At 35.0% G+C, this 22,273-nt stretch overlaps 3 protein-coding genes across 7 annotated transcripts; 1 reads left to right on the top strand and 2 right to left on the bottom strand.

Annotated features, from left to right (window-relative positions):
* Positions 1–450: 450 nt before the first annotated feature.
* LOC117413081 (ficolin-1-like) lies at positions 451–4,267 on the bottom strand. Of its 2 annotated transcripts, none has more exons than XM_034021820.3 (8): positions 4,117–4,267; positions 3,572–3,691; positions 2,986–3,066; positions 2,608–2,646; positions 2,386–2,513; positions 1,835–1,964; positions 1,550–1,684; positions 451–1,023 (listed from the first exon to the last, which is right to left on the bottom strand). In XM_034021820.3, the coding sequence occupies exons 1-8, from the start codon at positions 4,211–4,213 to the stop codon at positions 791–793; spliced, it is 963 nt and encodes a 320-aa protein (XP_033877711.3). In that variant the 5' UTR covers positions 4,214–4,267; the 3' UTR covers positions 451–790. The 2 variants fall into 2 exon arrangements, with proteins under 2 accessions (XP_033877711.3, XP_033877712.3); XM_034021821.3 differs by having other exon boundaries at positions 2,386–2,510.
* A 570-nt stretch (positions 4,268–4,837) lies between these two features.
* Positions 4,838–10,215, top strand: stpg1 (sperm-tail PG-rich repeat containing 1). Of its 3 annotated transcripts, none has more exons than XM_058997449.1 (9): positions 4,838–5,036; positions 5,463–5,587; positions 6,123–6,244; positions 6,721–6,822; positions 7,192–7,368; positions 7,558–7,669; positions 7,792–7,960; positions 8,668–8,858; positions 9,095–10,212. In XM_058997449.1, exons 2-9 carry the CDS (start codon positions 5,506–5,508, stop codon positions 9,166–9,168), a joined length of 1,029 nt encoding a protein of 342 aa, XP_058853432.1. In that variant the 5' UTR covers positions 4,838–5,036; positions 5,463–5,505; the 3' UTR covers positions 9,169–10,212. The 3 variants fall into 3 exon arrangements, with proteins under 3 accessions (XP_058853432.1, XP_058853434.1, XP_058853433.1); XM_058997450.1 differs by lacking the exon at positions 4,838–5,036 and adding an exon at positions 5,113–5,282 and having other exon boundaries at positions 9,095–10,213; XM_058997451.1 differs by lacking the exon at positions 6,123–6,244 and having other exon boundaries at positions 9,095–10,215.
* Positions 10,216–10,843: 628 nt separating this feature from the next.
* On the bottom strand, positions 10,844–21,466 carry LOC131699704 (nuclear GTPase SLIP-GC-like). Of its 2 annotated transcripts, XM_058997448.1 has the most exons (19): positions 21,202–21,466; positions 19,879–20,414; positions 19,193–19,279; positions 18,712–18,829; positions 18,284–18,506; positions 17,403–17,639; positions 17,062–17,250; positions 16,638–16,816; positions 16,514–16,550; positions 16,019–16,117; positions 15,529–15,649; positions 15,077–15,210; positions 14,770–14,946; positions 14,086–14,243; positions 13,614–13,737; positions 13,076–13,184; positions 12,592–12,725; positions 11,865–11,952; positions 10,844–11,516 (listed from the first exon to the last, which is right to left on the bottom strand). In XM_058997448.1, exons 2-19 carry the CDS (start codon positions 20,372–20,374, stop codon positions 11,446–11,448), a joined length of 2,781 nt encoding a protein of 926 aa, XP_058853431.1. In that variant the 5' UTR covers positions 20,375–20,414; positions 21,202–21,466; the 3' UTR covers positions 10,844–11,445. The 2 variants fall into 2 exon arrangements, with proteins under 2 accessions (XP_058853431.1, XP_058853430.1); XM_058997447.1 differs by having other exon boundaries at positions 19,879–21,466.
* Between the last annotated feature and the right edge of the window lie 807 nt (positions 21,467–22,273).

Below are 22,273 nucleotides of genomic sequence, written 5' to 3'. Positions count from 1 at the left end.
TAAAGTACCTTGCTCAAGGGTACAGCAGCAGTGTCACCCACCAGGGATTGAACCCACAACCCTCTGGTCAAGAGTCCAGAGCCCTAACCACTACTCCACACTGCTGTCTTACATTATACAGTAATATTGTAACATAGCTTGAATATTGAGTATAATTGAATATCATTCATAAGAAGCCAGAGCATACCTAATTATTGTCTCACAGTGGGACAATAGTGGTAGGCAGGATTCAAGGGAGAAGGAATTATGTCTACATAAAAAAAACAAGGTAAACCAAATGGACTGGCAACAAATTCTACTGTTTGATAAAGCTGTGGAGAGAAGGCTAAGATATACACTACTGTAATAAGCAGACACTAAGGAACGATATTTTAGTAAATATAAACATCAGGCAGCACATGAATGCCCCAATGGAGAAAATTGCTTTTTGGATTACACAGTGAAACAACATTTACTCGTGTATTTATATTTTATTCATTCATGTTACATATGCAGAAATAACTTTTTAACTTGAGCATTTTATTCTACAGAAAGCATAAACAAATATTGACAATATGAACAAGCAGTTTTTAAAAAGCTTGAAAAAAAAAAATCAGAATTAGTTAAAAACTTATATTACAGAAATATAGCCATACAGGCGCATCATTTCATATTATTATGGTGGTAACCAAACCTGACAGTGTTTTATATGTTCAGAACATTGTATAGGGTTCTGCACGATGAAAGCTGATAGCCATCCAAGAGCAGTCACAGCAACAAAAAACAAAAATGGACAAAGTGCAGAGAAATATCACCTGAACTTCATATCTGTGTACTTGTATGAATAACCAATCCCCTTCCCAGTTTTCCAGTCTATGCCGTATTGAATTGCTTCCTTGGAATATTTCCCATTTAAGTTTGAAGAGTAGCAGGTCTGATACCACCAGGCTCCACTGACAGTGACGGCACAGTTGAAGGACGCATTGTCGTTGTCCTTGTCAAAAGTGGAGAAAGGCTGGTCATTATGAAAGGTCAGAGAATCCCCTAGGCAGACAAAAAAAAAACATTCAGAGTTATTCATTTTCCGGAGCAACAAACCATCTATCAACATGTAATATTTGGTGATATGTTATTTCTTTTAAAGCGAAAATAATTTTATTTTCAGCGGTGTGGCCAAGAAACATCTATCCTACAGCAAAACTGTCAAAAGGACTTTGAGCTCCACAATATTGCTCTTGATTTGGAGGTGAAGGCTGGACATTCTGTAGTGTTTGAAACAAATGCTCTGTAATCGTTTATACCTGTTTAATGAACACGCAAATACTGAAGCAACTTGTAGATCAGTTTTAAAAAAGTGATTATTTTGTTTATGGCTCTTTAAGAACTCTTTAAGAATTGTTTTTCAGCCAAAAAATCTAGACAGCTCTGTAATACAGCATTAGCAAGAGGCCACATCTCGAGAGCAGAAACTGAATACAATGCTGCTAACATGCAGGATAGCCATCTATAATCACAACAGCCACGAAGGAAAAGTTTAAAAAAGAAAAGGAAAGAATAGTTTGTGTTTTACCTGCAGGGCCTCCAAGAAATGCACCCAGATGAAGTTTGTAAAGTTCTGATTCCCCCGCCAGTTTAAAAGACTTGTATGTGGCGTGTGTCTTTTTCCCGTCAAAATCTTCCAAATCAACTCTGAACTCCTCATTTCCTACAAAATCCAGATATTCAAACAGAAAATGATTACAAGCCGGTACACAAAAACAGCAAACAAACTTTAAATATCAATGGAACAGAACTTTGTTTTTTTTTAATATATAGGGTTTTTGGTTGAAAAATACTTAATACAGTGCAGTGATACCATTTTGTGTGAGCATGTGGATATTTTCATTCCCCAGCCAGAACTCAGACTGCTGCTTTCCAAATCCATTCTTGTAAGACTCCCAGTTGCGATAGAAATCCACAGAGCCATCCATGCGCCTTTGAAAAACCTGCAACACATTAGAAAAAAAAAAACTGTTAGTAAGGAATTATTAAAGAGATGTGGAGTGGAATTTGAGTTACATCCTCCTACTCTCACTGGCCATGGGATACAATGCAGGCGGTCGTGATGCAATTTAACATTAACATTTTATAGCATATATAGAGAGAGACAGATTAGTTATTGATTAGATCTTGAGATTAGTTTCTGCCTGTCCATACATTTGTCGAGAACACAAAACGTCATTCTTGTACACTTTACCATTTTACTAACACCTAATTTGCTTACCTAATGACATTACGTCTTAAATACCACTTTTCATTACACTGTTCAGTGCCATACAATTTGTTGATATACTGTACGCTATAATAACGCTAATAATTGACTTACAAACTGAAAACAAATGAGACTATGTTTGAAAGCACACTCACCACCCAGCCCCCTCCATTGGTATCCATGTCACAGAGCACCCTCACTGCCTTGCAGGAGTCTGTAAATATGGTGTACCAACCACTTATTGTGTGCCCTCGCTGCAGCAGCTGCTTGCAGTTCCTAGCTCCTAGATTGAAGACAGTCTGATTATTGGGTTCTCTTCTGAAGTGTGTGTAACTCAACATGTGCATGCATAACAGATATATTTAAAAAAAGCTTACCATTCTGACATTGGGAAACGTTCAAGTTTGCAAATGATCCTGTGTAAATACATATGAACAATAATAAATGAATTCATTTTTACAAAAATACTTTTAATATGACATTTTAAAAACACTTTTGTTTTTAAAACACATGCTTAGCCAAATGCAAACAAATGCTGTGACTAACAGTACACATTAAGCGTGGCTAAAAGGAGGGCTAATCTCTACTCACTAATCGCTACTCGTATTATGTGACCTCACACAAAGGTTCCAGGATGTCATCATTTATCTGCAGATTCTCTGCACAACAAAAGCAGCACCAGGGTTATTAATAAAGCTAAGAAAAAAGAAAATGAGTGAGTGTTTGCAGTTGCTTATCTAAATGATCTTGCTCACCCTTTTCTCCAGGAAAACCTCTCTCCCCCTTTTCTCCAGGAGGACCCACCTTTCCAGGTATACCCTGGTCCCCCTTATCACCTTAAACACAATGAAAAGATTTCCCAGTTCAAGGTACAGGGCACACATTCAGAATTGCTAAAAGATGAGCAGTTGTAAGCATTTTCTATTAGATGTTATCAGCATAACAAAAACTGTATGTGGAACATAGAACATCCCTTTGTATATAATGCCACCTAGTGGACGAACGCTGCAGTGGCAATTGCAATGAAATATTAACAAGTAGCCACTGTCTAATTTTGTACATGAATGACTGGGGATGTAACTCTATTAATATTACTTTTTTTGACCTTGATCACTTACTTTTAATAGATATCTCAAAGTGCAAACGGTAAACAATATATTTTAGAAAGCATTAATAATGTCATGCTTATATCATTAAAATAGAATTACAATACAATTATATTTTATAACAATTTACTACACTTTCATTGCAGTTGTTTTATATAGTATTGGTATACTGTACAGTCCCAACATACACTTCCCAGGATTCAGAAACAGCTGGATAAAGAAAAGAAGTCCTTGCCTTTACTCCCAGTGGCGCCGATCTCCCCCTTTGTGCCTGGGAACCCATTTTGTCCGGGGGTTCCAGGACACCCCTGCAGTAAAGTGAGTTTCTCCGAGCCCACTCCTACAACCTTAACCTCTGCAAGGAAAACAGGGCACAAAAAAAAAAAAAGATATTTCAATTGTCACACCCTGATTCCAAGCCCATATGAAATATACAGCACATACAATATGCTAATCTTACATATACTGCAAGGTGGGATACTGTATCACATGCACTATACTACAGTTCAGTATGGTTAACCTGACCTTGGTACAATACGATTCCATTACAGTCTGGATAACAGTAATTTTATACTTGCTTGCATGGTTTGTTTTCATCGCTTTTGTGTGCAAGACTTATAATAAGGATTACACTTAGAAAACGTCAGCTACTTTGTTCACTCTTCACACAAAAAAAAAAACTAAACAAAACAGGCACAACAAAGTCACAATGAAGTAGTAGCATTTATTACACATAACCTTTGTTTGAATAAGTATTTAAATGAATGCAAATGTTCTTACCAGGACACTTTCCTTGATCTTCACATACCACAGAGGAAAGCAGAAGAAAAACACTTAGTTTTGTTGCACTTGTGATGGAATACATGGTCTGGTCCATTTCAATTCCACTGTCCTCTATCTGCTGTTTCAGACGTTTTATAGCCCTAACACCCCCACCCCCACCCCGAAAACAAATCTGTTGTTGAGCAATAATGTTTTTTCCCCATTTTTTAAACAATGGTACAATATTAAAATGAGGAAATGATGTGGGGAATGTTCAAGAACAAATCCTGTTTTTTGGTTGTTTTTTTCTTTTTTCTTTTTCAGGGAAGCTTCCTGTCATTGTTGCTTGACCACTGATAAGGTATTTTCGTGTGTGCACGGCCCATTATCAGATATGCGACGGTCAGAAGAACACCCAAACACTAGGAAGGAGATTTGTGAATACTCCATAAAAATGCATGGTCATTTCCTTTCTATTAGTAGGAGGAACTGCTCAAATTGCGACCAGAAAGAGCCTAAAAGTGAGTCTCTCTCCAAATAAATACGACGTGCAATGTCTTACAGTATTATCGATACAAGTCTTATTTATAATTACTAATTTAGTGACACATTACTTAAAAAAGAAAAAAAAATGGACCAAAAACAACCTATAATCACATTTAAAATTTTGAAATGATAAATATACGGCGCTCCTAATACTTCTTTACATGCTAACGATTAGGCTATCGCGTTGTGAAGTCACCAAGCACCTGTATTGTACGCGTATGGAAACCATTTGGTCTGAGCAGAGGATAGTTTGCTTTGACGTTGGGGATACACAGGTGTTGGGTGCGACTTTGTCTTCTGTTCCATTTCCGGCGTTGCCAGGGGGACGAAAGTAAACAAAACTCTTTAAAATGCCAATGGCATTCGTGTTGAGCAGAACGATGTAAACACCGGTAAGAAAATGTTGAAATAATCTTCTCTCCTAAATTACACAGTTTACTAGAAAGACGCGTCACGATGTTTAACTGGTGCAGCAAGACGGGCCGTGTATGTACAACTGCAATAACGATATTTTGAAAACGTTCTCTTTGACTCAAAGTTTGAGCCGTTGCTTGGAATTAAGAACAGATTTAAATCTTCAGTATTCGAAATCTCGCAGCTGAACCGTTGCTGAAAAGCCTGTCTTTCTACACCTATGAGTATGTTTGCGTACATTTACATATGTATTATTATTATTATTATTATTATTATTATTATTATTATTATTATTATTATTATCAACAGTGGCCGTAGACAGACTATAGGTAAAAAAAAAAAAAGTCACATCTTATTTTTGATTAGGTATAATATTGCATTGTTAATATTTATACCCCCTCTAGATTAATAAGTGCATCAAAAACTGGAGTCTACATTCTGTTAAAAATGGCAGACGCCCTGGACAGTGTTGCGTACTCGGACTTCAACCACAGGCGGATTCACAGCAATGCAGGCAAACTATGTAGAGGTACGGTATAATTAGAAATAAACTACTGTATATTATACCATACCGCTTTGCATTGCTTCTGCTAAGGTTTGAGGGATGACAGTGACTGTAACAAGTAGGCAAATGTTTTTGGGTATTACCTTTTGGATCCTGGTTGAGCATTTACAGTTAAGAGTACATTTTTAAATCACTTTTCTGCTGACTTTAGCGCTGCAGGACGAACATGGGTTTTTCAAATACTGTACAAATAGAGTACAAATACTCTTTCAAAATTTAAACATTTAAACACACTTTGAATTTGCTGAAAAACAAAAGTATAATTCGTACCAATTACATAAAAAAAGTAAAATAATCTAGGCACTCAGTCAAATGACCTATTAAGGAAAGGAGAGAAACACTATTCAATACAGTAGAATGTGAGCTATTTATTTCAGACGTCTTGATATCTTTTTTGACGCATCCATTCATTTCTATTTTTGCCAGTGAATACATTTCAAGCAGTGCTTGTTCAAAAAATTGTCCCAGAACTAATTGACATTTTTCTTATGGGGTCTAGGATTTAGATTTAAAACAAAAATATCTTCGATTCCCTCAAAATACCAGACAGTGGTCACCTGCAACACAGAAAGGAAAGGGTTCACTTCTCAAACTAAAAGATTCCTCTATGAAACCAACCAGGTAATGTATGCAACAGAATGAGTCTTTATTAAAAAATAGTGTAGCATTACACTATACAATTGCATAGCTCTCGTCAAAAATATCTTTGAAGAAGGAGTGAATGTGGTGAATAGTTGACTCAGTAATTTCCATGTATTAATATATTAAGAATTAAACAAGTGGTTATCTAGTCAAAGGTCACTAATGGTCCAGAAGATTACATTACTTATATACACACTTTACACTATATCAATGTGATCCCTACTCTGCGTGTTTGATTAGATTGGTCAGTTTTGTTAGTTTTCCAATTTGGATTTCACTTTTGAATTGAACAGATTTTCATTCTAGACTTGCTTTACTGTCGAATGTTGTCTTTCAAATGGGCCATATCTTCAAACTAGACTTTAAAATACAAACCAAAACTCTCATGCTTTTTGTTCTATAATGTGTTAAAATAGTGTATCATATCTTCTTGCTATTTTTTTGTATTGCTTCAGAATGAAAATCCAGGCCCGGGGTCTTATGACTTTACCCACAGACCAGCTGAGATCACCAGCACCTCTTTTTCAAGGAAAGGAACTTCCAGCTTTGCATCCAAGGTGGCTCCTTTTTCAAAGTGCAGTTGGAGATGGACATGTACAGTATACAACATGTCTGTGACTACAGAAGAAACAAGATGTTGGCTTCAAACAGTGTTCATATTCTAGGATAATCTTGGTTTATAGTGATTTAACCTACTTAACCCTCACAGTTATACTATGGATTACCCAAACTGTATACTATGATTTAATATCAGAATTAATTGTTGAATAGAAGCAGATTTTGTCCTGCTTTGATCGATAAAACCCCTGGAATATATATGAAGATATTAATTGTTAATTAATACTTTAATACCCAATGATCATGCAAAAACAAAGATTGATTTCTAAGCCCCAAACTAATGTCTTACTAATTATTACTTTCTGCAGGCTGCCAGACAACCTCAAAATGCCATCCAAAAAACTCCAGCATCCAATGCTTACAGAATTAAGTCTTCGCTGATGTCCCAGAAGAACAGTTATGGCAATTCCAGCATGTTTAAGAAGCCAATTGCAGTTAATGTTGAGAAACTGAAGAAGAGCACTCCAGCACCCAACCAATATGATGTATGCAGTGATTCAATATAGTCCACTCTTTCTTTCTTTCTTTCTTTCTTTCTTTCTTTTTTTCTTTCTTTCTTTCTTACTTTCTTTCTTTCAATAATGTTGTTCACTAACTCTTAATATTTAACGACACAGACCCTATGTCATGCACTGTATATTCTGGACAATTGTACTGTTAATTGTATGTACCAGGTATCCAAAGGCAACGTTGGAATGAATAACAGTGTCGCAGCTCAATCAGCCTTTTTATCCGAAACCAAAAGAGAACACATCCCTCGAAGAAACTTGAAAGTGCCCTCCCCATGTAAGACTTAGCCACTTCCATATCTGCTGCATTATAATGATTACATTGCCAACTGTCATTTGAATTTAATACTGAAACTGTAACTGTTATGACATTTGAACTGTTGTATGTCTTAATTGTAGGCCATTACAACGTCAACTATTCCCTCATTGAAATATCGCCAAAAGTTGCAGTTTCTTGCTTCAAGTCAACCACAATGAGAGGACGAGCTGCTGATCAAGCACTAAATCCAGGGCCTGGAGCCTACAATCCGTATGAGGTGCCAGAGCCGGTGAAAAAGATCATCTTTCCGTGAGTGATTTCAATTTCAGCTTCTGCCTTACACCTTGACAGGTCATCTTTTGTCTTACACAGCCCATTAACCCATGATGGTTTAATAATGGGCCCCTTGGTAATCATTCTTAACCAGTAAGAGAATATTGTTGTAGACTTTCACAAATCTGATCTCCAGTAACTGAACTGGCCTATGACCATGAATTAGTCCTCATAAAAGTTGATCATAGTAAAATAATAGCAGTGTAATAAAGCAGTGAAAGCATGTTAAAACATAGGCAAGCATTGTAAATTAAGGCATGGGAAAACTGAAGAAAACAATACCATGCTAAATATTTATAAGGGACATGCTAATAGCAGCTGTGGAGAGCAAGCTTCAATTTTAGAATTCTATGAAAAGTTTGTAAAACAATTTTTTTATGAAGACAAGGCATTTTATTATGGTACAAGTTAAGATCTGAACAGGGTCTTGTCCCAATTTGTGAGTGAGATTAGCGAGTCTAAGAGGGTTTTATGAATAACAAATAATTCTGCAGCATCTGGCCATTGATGGTAGTGTACGCAAAATATCTTAATCAAAGCAATATCAAATATCATTACCCTTTTTGGAACTTTTACTGTGTGCACACATACCTGTGCAATCCCGGCAAATGACTTCCTAATGGAAATGTAAACATATTTTTGATCACCATATGTGTGTTTCATCTGGTACTTCTTCACTGCAGAAAAAGGCATTATCTGAGTATTTCTGCGCCTCCCATGCAAATACCCAAGATGCCTCCTCCTCCTGGACCAGGGCAGTATGAAATTGTAGATTATTTTGGACCTCCAAAGCATTACATGTCGAGTGCAGTGTTTGTGTCCAACACAAGCCGCTGGACAGGAGACACCCATGGAAAGGGACTGCCTGGGCCAGGTAAAGTAATCTGTTTATTAGGACATTTCCTTTTTAAGTAAAGGATGTTGATATAACATGACATACAGTAGAGATGATGACATGATTTGTAACAGAGATCAAACGACTGCTTTAGTGGATAATATATTTTTCCTCAGTCTGCTTTTATCAATATTTGTTGTGAAATATGACATCAATGTACTGTATATTGACTATTTTATTAAACATGCATGTTAAGCAAGCATCTCTGTTTGTAGGTTACTACGAGCCGGAGAAGCCAACAAAACAATCTTTTCTGTACAACTTCTGTAACAAGTGGGTTCCACCTTGAGAAGAATTCAGTGCAGTGGAGACGATTGCAGCAAAATAACTCACTGAAGAGCTGCTCTCTTACCAGAAGCCTTTCAATTCCTCATCATGTACATTAAACAAACAAACAAACACACAAGCTTATATGTTACTACTATCCTTAGAGACCTGTATCCTCTACAATCCCCGGCAGCAATGTTTTGTCACAAATGGTCCCTAATCAGTTTGCCTATATACTGTACTTCATGATTCATGATATTTTATGGCAGGTCCAAAACTACGTTATTTGGAAGTGCAACCTGTTGCCACCAAGCAACTAGTTGTGGACTGTTTGCAAGCTTTAGTACAACTTGGGTTGAAAAGAGCAGGGCTCTAGTTTAGAGTGATCAGCTCAAGCAAATTGTATGTGCCTATTTTTTGATTGACTGTTGAGCATTGACTGTTAGGTATTTTTTTAATTATTATTATTGAGCCGCTATTTCTCAATAAATAACTACAGTTATCATAGATTGTGTTATTTGGATAGCAGTGCCATAGTTAAAAATGAGTCTAAGGGTAAGTTGTACAACATGCTAGGTGCAGAGCTAGCATCATACAGAGAATACACTAACTGGGAGCTATAGGATAGTTGAGCTGAGTAACATGTTATAATGTATCTAGTATAACCCTGTTTGAATCAATGATAAAGCTTCCTTTCTCAAATGAAGATAGTTAATAAATAGAATGTGTACATAGAGTGGAATATATCTTTTGAGTAAAGTTAATAAAATAAATCTATGAATTAAGAAAGTTTTCCTGTTTGTGTTGATTTGGATTTATTATACATCATTTCTTTTTTGCAAGGAGGCTTGGTGGTCCAGTGGTTAAATAAAGGGGGGCTTGTTACCAGGAGGTTCCAGGTTCAATCCCAGCTCAGACACTGACTCACTGTGTGATCCTGAGTAAGTCACTTAACCTCTTTATGTTCCATCCTTCTGATGAGACATAAAAAAACAAGGTCCTATTGTAAGCAGTTGTGATGCATAGTTCACCCCCAAGTCTCTGTAAGTCGCTTTGGGTAAAAGAGTCTGCTAAATGACTAAATAATAATAAAACAAAGTTTAAAGTCTAATCCCATTTGCCTTCCATGAATCAAAACTTTTTCTTTTCAGCATACATTCATGTAAATGTTATTATATACACTTAAATAAGGCACATTTAATAAATTTCTAAAAGCAAATGTAATTCTCATCTTTTAGCATCTGATTGTGTATTTCCGGACTCAAGCGTTATAATTACTACAGTATGTATAAAGAATGTAGACCCTATTGCCACACTTTCGTGAAATGGCATGGCAGGATTATTCATAAAAACTTCCAAAGTGTTCACAGAAGTAATTCCACTATCAGTTAGAAGACAAATTCGCTTTAAAGGCAAGGTATATTTTTATGATGTAGACAGATCTAAATACTGACAGTGAAATACAAATGTAACGGCTGCATTATTATGAAAATAAACCACACAATTTTACAGATTAATTTTATTATGTTTTGGCTATGTAAAGAAGATTTAATAAGGGAAAGTATAATAATGCTGTTAAAAGAAATTAAGCATTTGATGAGGCAAAAATAAACTGCTATTACTGCTAATACAAATGTAAATATTGTAGATTAAAATAATTAGCAGTCAGTCATTATCAAGCACATCATTTTTTATAATAAAAACAGCATGCAATTTAATATCAGATCAGTTAAAGACAAATAATTAAAAACAACATCATTTACTGAGCACCCTTTACCACACATTTAAGGAGCCATAAATCGCCAACTGGACCCATCTAAAATAGTCACATAGCTCACACAACATTTCTCATCTTAATTCTATTGCTATATTTTTGCAAGCTATGCTGTAATGTTTTAAAAATCAGTTTCTGATTATTCTTTTCTCCCTGTTCCCTAATCATTTATCTTCTAGAAAATACTACTTTAACCATTATTATATAGACAACATAAAACTTCTTATAACCAGTTGCTTAAATCACCACTGCTCTCGTCATTATATAAAAAAGATTAAAAGTAGAATCAGTTTAGTACTACACAAAAGCAAAGTAGTTCATAATCCATCTTATTTTTTGTTTGCAATTTTCCTTTTATAGTCTCGTCAGGCAGCTTTCTCTTTTTTCAGGACATCTTGCTAATTTAGAGTTTGGTAAATCAAAATTAATGGAAACTTTCATTAATATTCAGTAAGCGCTTCATCTGTCGTTTTTGATTGAACAACCCCTGCAAGTTTGTTTGTTCAAACACATGGTGGAATGTTTTTAATCTTGAAATACGTGTAGCTCCAAAGCTTTACAAATGCCCTTCATCTTCTTGAGTTCATCTTCAACATCTAAAATATAAATGTAACAGAAAGATATTTAAGAAAACACATCTTAGAAATAACAAACGGCTGCAGCAATTGAGGACATTACCTGCCACTTACTGGCTGCTAATGTCAAGCTGCATGACTTTGATTAAGACATTATTTTACACTCAAAACAAGCTTGTTGAGCTAATAAAATAAAAAAAGACTAGCAACAGAATTGTATGATAATTGTATGATAACATGCTTACTTCACCTGATTCTTCACCTATTTTTGTGAAATAAGCAATTGTATTCTTTTAGTCCATTTCTATATCTGATTATTCATAATATTAATTTAAATATAAAAGCTGCAAATCCTTATATTATTTTTACCTGGGAAAGTGACATCTGTGGGAAACTGAGTCAGTGCCAGTTTCATTGACATGTCCATTTCTTTCTTCAAAGTTTGAATCACATAGTCCTAGAGGGATTTAAAAAAACTAGTACAGTGACTGGGTATAGAAGATATATTGACAGATACTTTGGATTAAAAGGTTTTCATTTTGACATAACTGTGTATCATTTAAACTCTTTATTGAAATAAATAATATTTTAAAGATGGAAGTAAACTTTGATCTACATTTTGACTTCCATAGGGATATTTAGTAATTACAAAACACTGGATCTGAAGAATGAATTTCACTACATCCAGCTCACCTGTTAGGGAGGAGCTCTACACTGCCTACTCTGTACTGCAGTGTAAAGTAATAGATTACCATGCAGATGAGTTAGGGTAGCTACAGTATATGAATGTTCATGGCATATTCTCTATATATTTCATAATTAAAAATGAGTGGCACTGACCAAAAAGTTTGTCAACTTGGCTTAGTTTCTTTCTACAGTTCATTTTCAACAAAAATGATCACATTTGTTTCACAGTTTAATTCTGCTTATTTCAATATTAAATGACACAATAACTACATATTTTTAAAATATGCAACAGTGAATGGTAAAGTTCCAATAATATTAATAAAAAGCATGATTTTTAAACAGCAATAAATGTGCACGTTTTGACTGGAGCTCTGGACATTTAATGGCAGAATATCCAGACTTGACAAACCTTCAGTTGCTTCAACTGGTCCATCACTCTTTTCTTTGCTTCCCTGAACATGGACAGTTTATATGATTCTACATGTTCTTCAAGCCTGCTTTGAATTCTGGTAACTAATTTACTTCCAGTTATCACTGCTCCATCTGAAAGGTAAATATAAAAAAAATATATATATAAGAGCGAATGGTAAAATTCTAATAATATTAATAAAAAGCAAGATTTTTAAACAGCAATGAATTTACACATTTTGACTGTAGCTTGTTGTGTTTTATTATACAGTATAATATCACCACAGTTGTAATCAATATTATTTTTACTATACATGTATACTTGTAATTTTATATTTTTCGTAAATGATGGCAATTACTTTTACAGTAATTGTAATTTAATATGATTTTATTGTAAATTCGATATTGTTATACTATTCGTCTTTAAAAATTGAACTTTTACAGCAATACATATTGTAATGTTTACAAAAATAATAGAATTGTACCTTTATAAGCTGGGTCCATGGTATCCTGGACAGACTGGGTAATAGAATTGTAGATGTTTTTCTTTCTTGCAATGACTTCTGTCTCCAAGTCAGCTATTAGTATTCTGAGCTAAATAATATAAAATAAAGTATATCTGAAAGGTGTTTCTAAAAGCATTACAAACGAAACTGTAAAGTCTGATTTTAAAGAAGTTCAACTCTCAGGTTAGAATAAACTCAACCCCTCATGAATCATCTTCAAAGGGTTTTATTTAATTATTCTGGTAATGTCTGTAGGCTTCTCTGGGACAGCCTAGAGCAAGATAAACCCAAATAAATAGACAGCACTGGTACCTAGCCAATCATCATATAATGGGAAAAAATGGCATAGTATGCTGAGCCATCCAAACTAGTTATGTTTAAAAATGAAAATGAAAACGAAAAACAGAAAACAGCAGAATCTATAGTACGTTCCATGGAGTTTTTGTAAAATCTTTAATAGTATTTGATAAAATGTATTATGCTTTGCAAAACTGGAAGTGATTTTTTTTCTTCTTACCTCAGTTTTGATGTACGTCAGACGCAGCTTGACGGCAGCATGTTTTCTATTGTCAGTTGTAATCAAATCATTTTGTAGAAGATCAAAGGCCCCCTTAATTGAGCCCCTTGAGTTTTGAGTCAACCTATAATTATAATATGATCATTTGAATAAGCACATACTGGGTCTAATAGTGGATCAATTGATACAAACACCTCAGTTCACTGGGTGGAGGGTTATATATATATATATATATATATATATATATATATATATATATATATATATATATATATATATTTATATTTATTTATAAATAATTAATAAATGTTTCATTTGAAAATCAATACCTATTGCACTGAATCCAGACACATTGTCTGAAACGTCCTTTGATAAGGATTCAGGATTTTTTTTTTTTTTTTTACGTTATGTACACAACAATTAAACCACAATTCTTTCAGCCCAACTAATAAAGTGAAACACACACGCTTACCGAAAACAGCTGACGAAACTGTTATCCATAGCAGCATACATGGGTAAGACTAAAGCATAGTTCAAATCTACAGTTTTACCATCACGGGATCTGTAGTATCCGGAACACCTACATAAAGCCTTAAGTGTCTTATGGTATCCACTATATTTTGTCTTTTTCTGTACAAAAAACAAAAAACATATTCATGCCAATTAACACAATGCCTTGTTTGAATTACAGTATTTATAAGTATTTGTATAGTTTGAAAATGTTAGTATTTATATACATGTCCTAACAATAAACATTAAGAAAAATAATACAAAGTGAAATCTCATCAAATTTGGAGCATTAAGCCACTAATAGATGAACCCGCTAATAGATGTTACTCGCCCTCCTGAGAGGAAATAGGCCCTGTGATCCTTCAGTTCTCCTGAGCTGTGTGGGGAGTTGCTCACCTAGCGAATCACAGAATACATTTGTGTATGAAGCCAATATCTCAGATTGTTGGGTCTAATTATCTGGAAACCAAAAAGTCAAACGACTCCAATGTGGTGGCCATCTTAGGTCACAGGTCAAAGTGAAGGGTGCCAATGGATTGTGGCCAAGGAGTGTCTACAACACTGCAAATATGAAGTTGCCAGCTGACATAAGTAATTATTTGTTTAAAAAAAAAAAATTATAGAAAAAAAAGTTGAATTCACTTACAGGCTTCAGGACTTTGAAAGCATTTTTGAGGGATTGGTCCTCAGCCTTCTTCACACCTTCATCCAAGTTGTTCGTTATTTTTGTGTAAACACTGTTGAAAAATTTGTCCAGATCTTGAAGTCTAGTCTCAAATTTCTGTTTCAGTTCTGAGAATAGTTTATCCTTCAAGTCTTCAGTCTGAAACAGTTAATAAACATATAAATTACTTAATTTTAAAACATGTACAAACTAATTGTTTTGTTGTATACGTATCATAATGTATGTATGGTGTAACAAGTCTATGAATATGCACAACAGAAAATAATACCTGAGTGCTTGTGTTTTCCTTTGGAATGTGAAGAAAAGAAACAATCCCAGAGACTTGAGATACGTAGTCTTTTACTGCTTTCTGAGAGTGGCTGACATACAGATCCTTGATATGTTCTTTAAGTGCTGGCAATTCTAGAACAGTGAATTGAAATGAAATAAAATGATGAACACTCCTGACAAAGACTTGTTTTGTTTGACTGTTTTTAAATCCCCTTAGATTAATGAAATCAGTTCTTTAAACAATTTTAGTTTCATCACTATCCAAAAAACATTGCTCAAAACAGTCATTTAAGTTTTGTGAACATTGCCGGATATTTCAGGTTTTGTTTTTATCTTTTCATACTTTAGTACAAATATGCAGTCTCACATGACTGAATAATTATTTATATAAATAGTGCAGCTGACATGTATTCCATAAGATACACAATACAAGAGATTCTTCGGTCATACCAGTTTCATTACGATCGAGGATATGTTCTTCGCTTTCTTCATTATTCCAAAAGTCTTCAGAACTGACTGTGAATACCTTAAAAAACTCAGTGCTGTTCACATCAGTACCAAGGAGCTTTTTCTGAAAAAATGAATAAATACAATAGCAATATACAGAAAAGACACTACAGAGAATTACAGTTTACAGAGAAGTAACTGTAATTACAGAATTACAGTTACAGAGAATTACAGTTTCTTGAATACAAATATATATACAGTATATGTAACTTAAAATATATTTAAGCAAGTGTTCATGAAACCTTTTTTGAAGATGCTCAAAGTTTATGGTGTCTTGTCTGTCATGTGTGCCTCAGGTAACTGTACAGGGAACAGTGATTGTGCTGGAGGCGTCTTCTCCAAATGTGAAAATGGAAAGCTTTTTTCCGATGCTTTCAGAAAAAAACTGGCATTAGCGCTATTGAGAATAGTCATTAAAACAGGCAAATCTCACCTTTGTTTTTTCATTGAAGTTTTTCCCCACAAGTTCTTTAACCTTGTTATTTCTGTATAGTATGCAACTATACTTTAAATCTTTCTTATTGCTGGAGATCTGTAAATAATTCATTTGGAAAAATACTGTAAGATTGAACAGTCTGCATAAACTTACAGTGAACTAAAACTATAATACTTAAACTTCGTAAATCCATTTTGGGGTTTACAGTGAGATTTGTGTGGAGTCTAAAATCAGAATTGGGAGTTTAAAAAAAAAAAAAAAATGAAAAGCAGCCTCAGGGGCACTGCATAAATAAGAAATTCCAGGAATACAGCTGTGTGCCAAACAATAAATACTGTTCCTTTACAGCACAACTTACAAAGCCACATTACCTCAGGATGGCAGGCATATTAATTCAAGTCAATGTCATGTTCACCAAAAAAATTTAACACATTTAGCTAATTATAATCCTAAGTATCTGTTGTTCTCTATAGTACTATAAAAATTACATACTGTTAGTCCAAGTGCTTCATCTGTCAGCTTATGCTGGCTGCAGAATAAAATATATAACAATTATTTTACATTTTAAATTGAATTATGATCAATCAATTTTAACCATATTTTAAAAATGTAATACCTTTTCAAGTCGAGTGGGTTTATAATATCGGATTTGGTGCAAATGTAGGTAATATTATGGCACTCTCCACCACCAGCTACATTTCTTATAGTTGTGTTCTGGATTTCCATTGCTGTCTTGTCACTGATTGCCCGGGTGATATCGTTAACAATCCACACAGACGAGCATTTGCCTAGGTACTGTGCAAAGTAAAATAAAACAATAATTTCACACAATCAGGCTACTTACATGGATACAACTTAAGCTGGGTCTAAATGATAGCATCCATCATAAAATAGAAAGATATACATTTCCAGGATATGATGGCTTTCCCTTAATACTACTACACTAAAAAAATAATGAATAAAGGCAAAGGACCTGAAAAGTTAAATAACTTACTGCCTGCTATCTAAAGAGGAAAGGGGTAAACAGAATGGACCGGTACCTCTTTCCACATTTGATCTCTGCACTTATTGGCATCTCCAGCTCCAGGGAGGTCAACCAGCACTATCCGATCCAGAAGAACAGAAGATCCTGGCACATACACAGTCACCTTTTTCACTAGGGGCCAGTACTGTTGTGATTCAGTGTCACTCCTTATATAGTCACTTATCTCTCTTGAAAGATCACACGCCTGCAAACAACCAACGCTTGGTTTAATAGACACCTAAATATTCAAATAAATTAGCCTTTTGATATCATAAACATTGCCCAAGTCCTTTGAATAACATTATTGTGATTTTCACATTATTTAAAATGTCAATTAAGAGTTAACACTGTACTTACAGAATTTGAAGTAATCGTTTTCTTGTGTGTGTTTGGGATTTCTACTGCTAATTGCTGCAGTTCATCATAAGTTTGCCTTAACCCTATTTCTCCATAAACTGCTTTTATTTTTGCTTTTGCCATTTCATATTCATCATCTTCAGAATCCTCATCTTCAGAATCTTCATTTTCAGACTCCCCATCTTCTGCGTTTTGCTGACAATTTTCCACTAGACACAGTAATTCTTCCTTCCAGTCCTGTAATAAAGACTTAGAATTTCCATATTTCTTTTTTTTCATGTAAACCTAATCATATTTTATGTTTCATGCAGCATTTCATGAGCGAGAGGACGCTGTACAAAATCACACAGGTCCTTAAATGTAAAACAAATTGAGCCCCGATTACACATTTCAATAAAGAGATCAACTATGACTTATTCAAGAAAAAAATGTACAGAAGCTATTTCTAACACTCATCATATTGATTTCCTCTGATTTTTAATCTTGGGCCAGCCTTACTATGTAGAATATGGTACAAAGCCAAACCATGATGACTACTTCGTAGAATGGTACAGTAAATAAGACAGGTTTCTGTAAATGTATTTTACTTAGTTGAGAACATGCTAAATTTAGTCATACTGTATTTACTTTTGCATGTACAAAAGTAGGTGTTTTTTTAATTCCTAACATCAACCTAAATATTTAAACCAATTCCCTATATCTTTGATTTCAAACAGAATCTAGTGTAACAGACTTTGTGCTTTGTGCTGAATGGTTGTTATGTATTCCTCCAACAGCCCTCTGAAAATCTGGCCCTATAAAACCTTACTGTACAACAGCAAACAAACAATTGTTTATATTGTGTCACACGACACTTAACATGATTATTATTACATCGATACCTCTTTGGTGATAAAATCAATCTCTGCTTTGTACGTTGCCTTTTCATGAGCCTGAACTTCAATAAAGCAGGCGGTACAAGCACCGGATGTTGATGCAGGCAGAAGCTCTCTTTCATTCACAAGTGCATTTATTAAGGAACTTTTTCCAGCCCCTGTCTTTCCAAACACTCCAATGTAAATTTTGTTTTTCAGATTTTTGTCTTTCAAATTCGACGTCTCCTTTCTGTTAAAAAAAACAACAATAATAATAATAATAATAATGTCAGGTCAAATGCTACCTTTAATTAACATGAGTGTATATATGATTGCATTTGTTCAGAAATGTTTAAATATATTTTATTGCTAGAAAAGGAAACATTGATAGATAGATATATAGATAGATAGATAGATAGATAGATAGATAGATAGATAGAGATAGTTATTCATACATTAGTTTATTCAGGAATTCCACATCTTCCCTATCTTCCATATCACTGTAGCGCACGTTTTGAAGTTTTTCACACACTTGAGATATAATATTCCTGGCTTCTTCCTCCATTTCATAACCTCGAAAAAAAAAACATCTTTACAAAGTCTGCCATTAATTTTAGTATTTATCCATAACTCAACAAACATAAAAAGAAACAGTTTCAACACAAAATGGCTGATGCTTAAAGAACGCATAATTAAGATTTCCAGACTGCATTGATGTAGCGTGTAACATGTATATTTGTTAAATAGGCAATGAGAACAGGTTCAATTACTGTCGTTTTAATAATAACATGCGCCGTCTATAACATGCTTCCCTGACCTTGTTACATCCTTTGTATAATGCATACCAGAATTCTGTAACCTTCGTATATAACATGCAACCCGTATGCCTTACAATGACCATAGCAAGGAGACAGACACAAATTTAACAGTTCTTACAATGGTTCATAGATTCTTCAGCTTCATAGTACACCTTTTGCTTTTTATTGGGAGGGGCAAAATCACCTGCATGTTTTCTCTTTTTTCCTGTAATAAACAAAAGAATATTAAAACTACAATACTGCGCAATTCAACACATGGATCATTACGCTCTAAACCACTAGTTTGATCAAGACTAGCATAACATTCAATTTAGAAAATATCCAAAAATAGTATTTTACCATTTGTTGCACAGTATAGAATAATTAATTTGACATTATCCACAATCTCTCATTAAAAAACATGGCATGGTTATACTTTTATTTCTTACTAACCTCTGTTACTATGTGGACAGCTTTTTGCACTATACTGTACGTATAGAACAGAATGCAGCATTTTTCAGAACTTTATTCAACTGTGTTCCATTTTGACAAGTTCTAATTCTAATTTAAATGTAATCATCTTCACGATTTGTTCTCAATCCACTTTTACCTGATGAAGGGATCATGTGGTCTTACTAGCAGGTATATTTTCAACTGCTACTGTATGTTGTTCCAATTTCTTGGTTGTTTTTGATATCTTCTTTTTTAACAGTTTTGCTTACATATATTAGTGTTTACATATATTATGTAATAAACAACACAAGAACCTTAGGAGATCACTTCTCCAAGGTTCCTTATTACCCATCATTATCACTAAACGCATACCTTCCTCCATGGTTACATCCAGGTTGAGCCCATCAGGAGACTCTGTGCCAAGCTCACGGATCCAAAACATCTCTCGCTCACCCAGGGCTTTTTTATCAGAAATTTGCTCAATAGGAAAAATGGTGACGTCATCCAAACAATGATTGTTGTTGTTGAAATGCTCAGCGACTGATGTATTCTGTTTATATCTGATGGCACGTTTGTGGACGCTGAACCTGCTTTTCAAGGCCGATGTGGTCTTCCCAACGTACTGCTTCTTACATTCGGGGCGTGCACATTGTATAACATAGATAACGTCTGATGTTTTACATGTTAACATATCTGTGATCTGATGCGTTTTATTTTTTGTGGTGCTGGTGAAATTATTAATAGACCCTATCATATACGTGCTGCAACAGTCACATTTTTTTGCATCACATTTATATACTCCTGGCTTCACATGTGAAGAGCTTTGAGGGAATGCAAAAGCTACTGTCCTGATCATCTTTTGCTCCATTGTGCTTAGCTTTTTAAGATACTTGATATGAAAACATCCACTGTAAAATACAAATCGACAAGACAGGCAGTGTTTAACTACAATTGAGTAATTTCCAATCTGAAACATTAAGTTCAGAGAGATAGTGGAATTACTATGAACACCCACTCCAGACACATGAAAGGTTTAATTAATAGCAGACTTAAATGAATACAGAAATAGATAAGAATATACATCTTAAAGTCAGCAATGAATCTTAAACGTGTACAATGTATCAAAGATAACCAATAGTATCAAACCTTTAACTCATCTAGATATACTTGTCTACAAATAGCAAGTTTACTTAAAGGCTCTTCATGTAAATCAAGACGTAAATTAAAGTTACCTTTCACAAATTATGTAATTCTAGTTAAATTGTGCATTTTCCCTATAAGGTGGTACTTAATGTTCAAAGAGTTTTAGCTTTTGTTAACAGTCTTGTCTGCATATGGTTTGGTTCAGTTAAAGATTTTATCTAATTCTCACTTCCTGGTGTAATCTGCCAGTGGCACAAGATAGTGGTAGATCAAATTACAATGGGGGTGGGACCTTACTGATATTATTATCTTAATCTTAATGAAAATGTAAAACACATTTTAATGGAATAACACAAGTCTGACTCCTATTTTTTTTTTTAATCCACTCATATAGAATCATTTTAATGACAGCACCCTTTCATTGCAAAGTAACTGAACACAGTTTTCATCTTCAAAGATTTTACTAGAACGCAGAACTAAATACAGTCCATATCATTTTATTAATCATACAAGGTTCAGAAATATGGCTAAGAAAAATAAAAAGTACCTTACCAGTACAACCACCAGTCATGAATAACTCTGCAACAAAACACAATTGATGGCAAAGAGGTAGCATTCACTAGTCATGATAAAAATATGAATCACCCTATTTTAAGGCGGAGCAACTTTTTTTTTTATAGAAATCTATAAAAACTTAGTTCCAATTAAAATCACACACATTGACTATTAGTTGCTTAAAAGTAAGTAATCAAGGCATTCTGATACTGTTGTATAGTGTCAGAGTCATTAAAACGATCAGCAAAAAATGTACTTAAAATACAATGGGAGTGGGACCTTACTGATAAAAGGCACAGTCGGAGCAGTAGGGTGGAGGGTACAGACCTGACTAGTAGATGGCTTCTTCTAGAGCCCCGGTAGGTTTGGATCTATTGGAACAGCGTCTCAGTGCAGGCCTCCCCTCGCTGGACTCCCACAGCTAGACTCCCGGCTCTTTTGTTGAGGCTCTTCTGTTGGCTGGCGCTTCTGGCTGGCGCTAAAATAGGCTGCTTAATATATAAAAAACAACTGCGTGGAAACCAATCAGATAGCAAAACAACTTCTATTCAATTAAACCACTCACCTGGTACTAATCACACACCAACTCAGCTAATTCAAACACCACCTTACAGAGTTACCAAATGTAGTTAATTAAAGATTACTTGAAGCAGGAGCTTGCCTATCTGCCTCAGTCCCTGGTTCCTGTAGACTGACCACTATTATATGCACACCCTTAAATGGGTTCCACCTCACTTTGCAAGGGGACTGGCACAACTGCTAACTGCTCTATTGACAATACTTTTACACACTTCAAAGGGGACCCTGGACCCCTGCCTCTCTTATTCCCAGCACATCTCCACTCTGGCACGCACTTGCCGATTCTTCCTGAGCAACATCCGAAGAATCCGACCCTTCCTCACCAACTATGCTACCCAGCTCCTGGTCCAGGCCCTGGTACTCTCCCGCCTAGACTACTGCAACTCCCTCCTGGCTGGCCTCCCTGCGTCCGCCACCCGTCCGCTCCAGCTCATCCAGAACTCTGCTGCTCGCCTGGTGTTCTCTCTACCTCGCTTCGCCCACGCTACTC

The sequence above is a fragment of the Acipenser ruthenus genome, chromosome 23 (assembly GCF_902713425.1).
Source record: "Acipenser ruthenus chromosome 23, fAciRut3.2 maternal haplotype, whole genome shotgun sequence".
Taxonomy (NCBI): domain Eukaryota; kingdom Metazoa; phylum Chordata; class Actinopteri; order Acipenseriformes; family Acipenseridae; genus Acipenser; species Acipenser ruthenus.
This window is presented reverse-complemented; position numbering and strand designations above follow the sequence as displayed.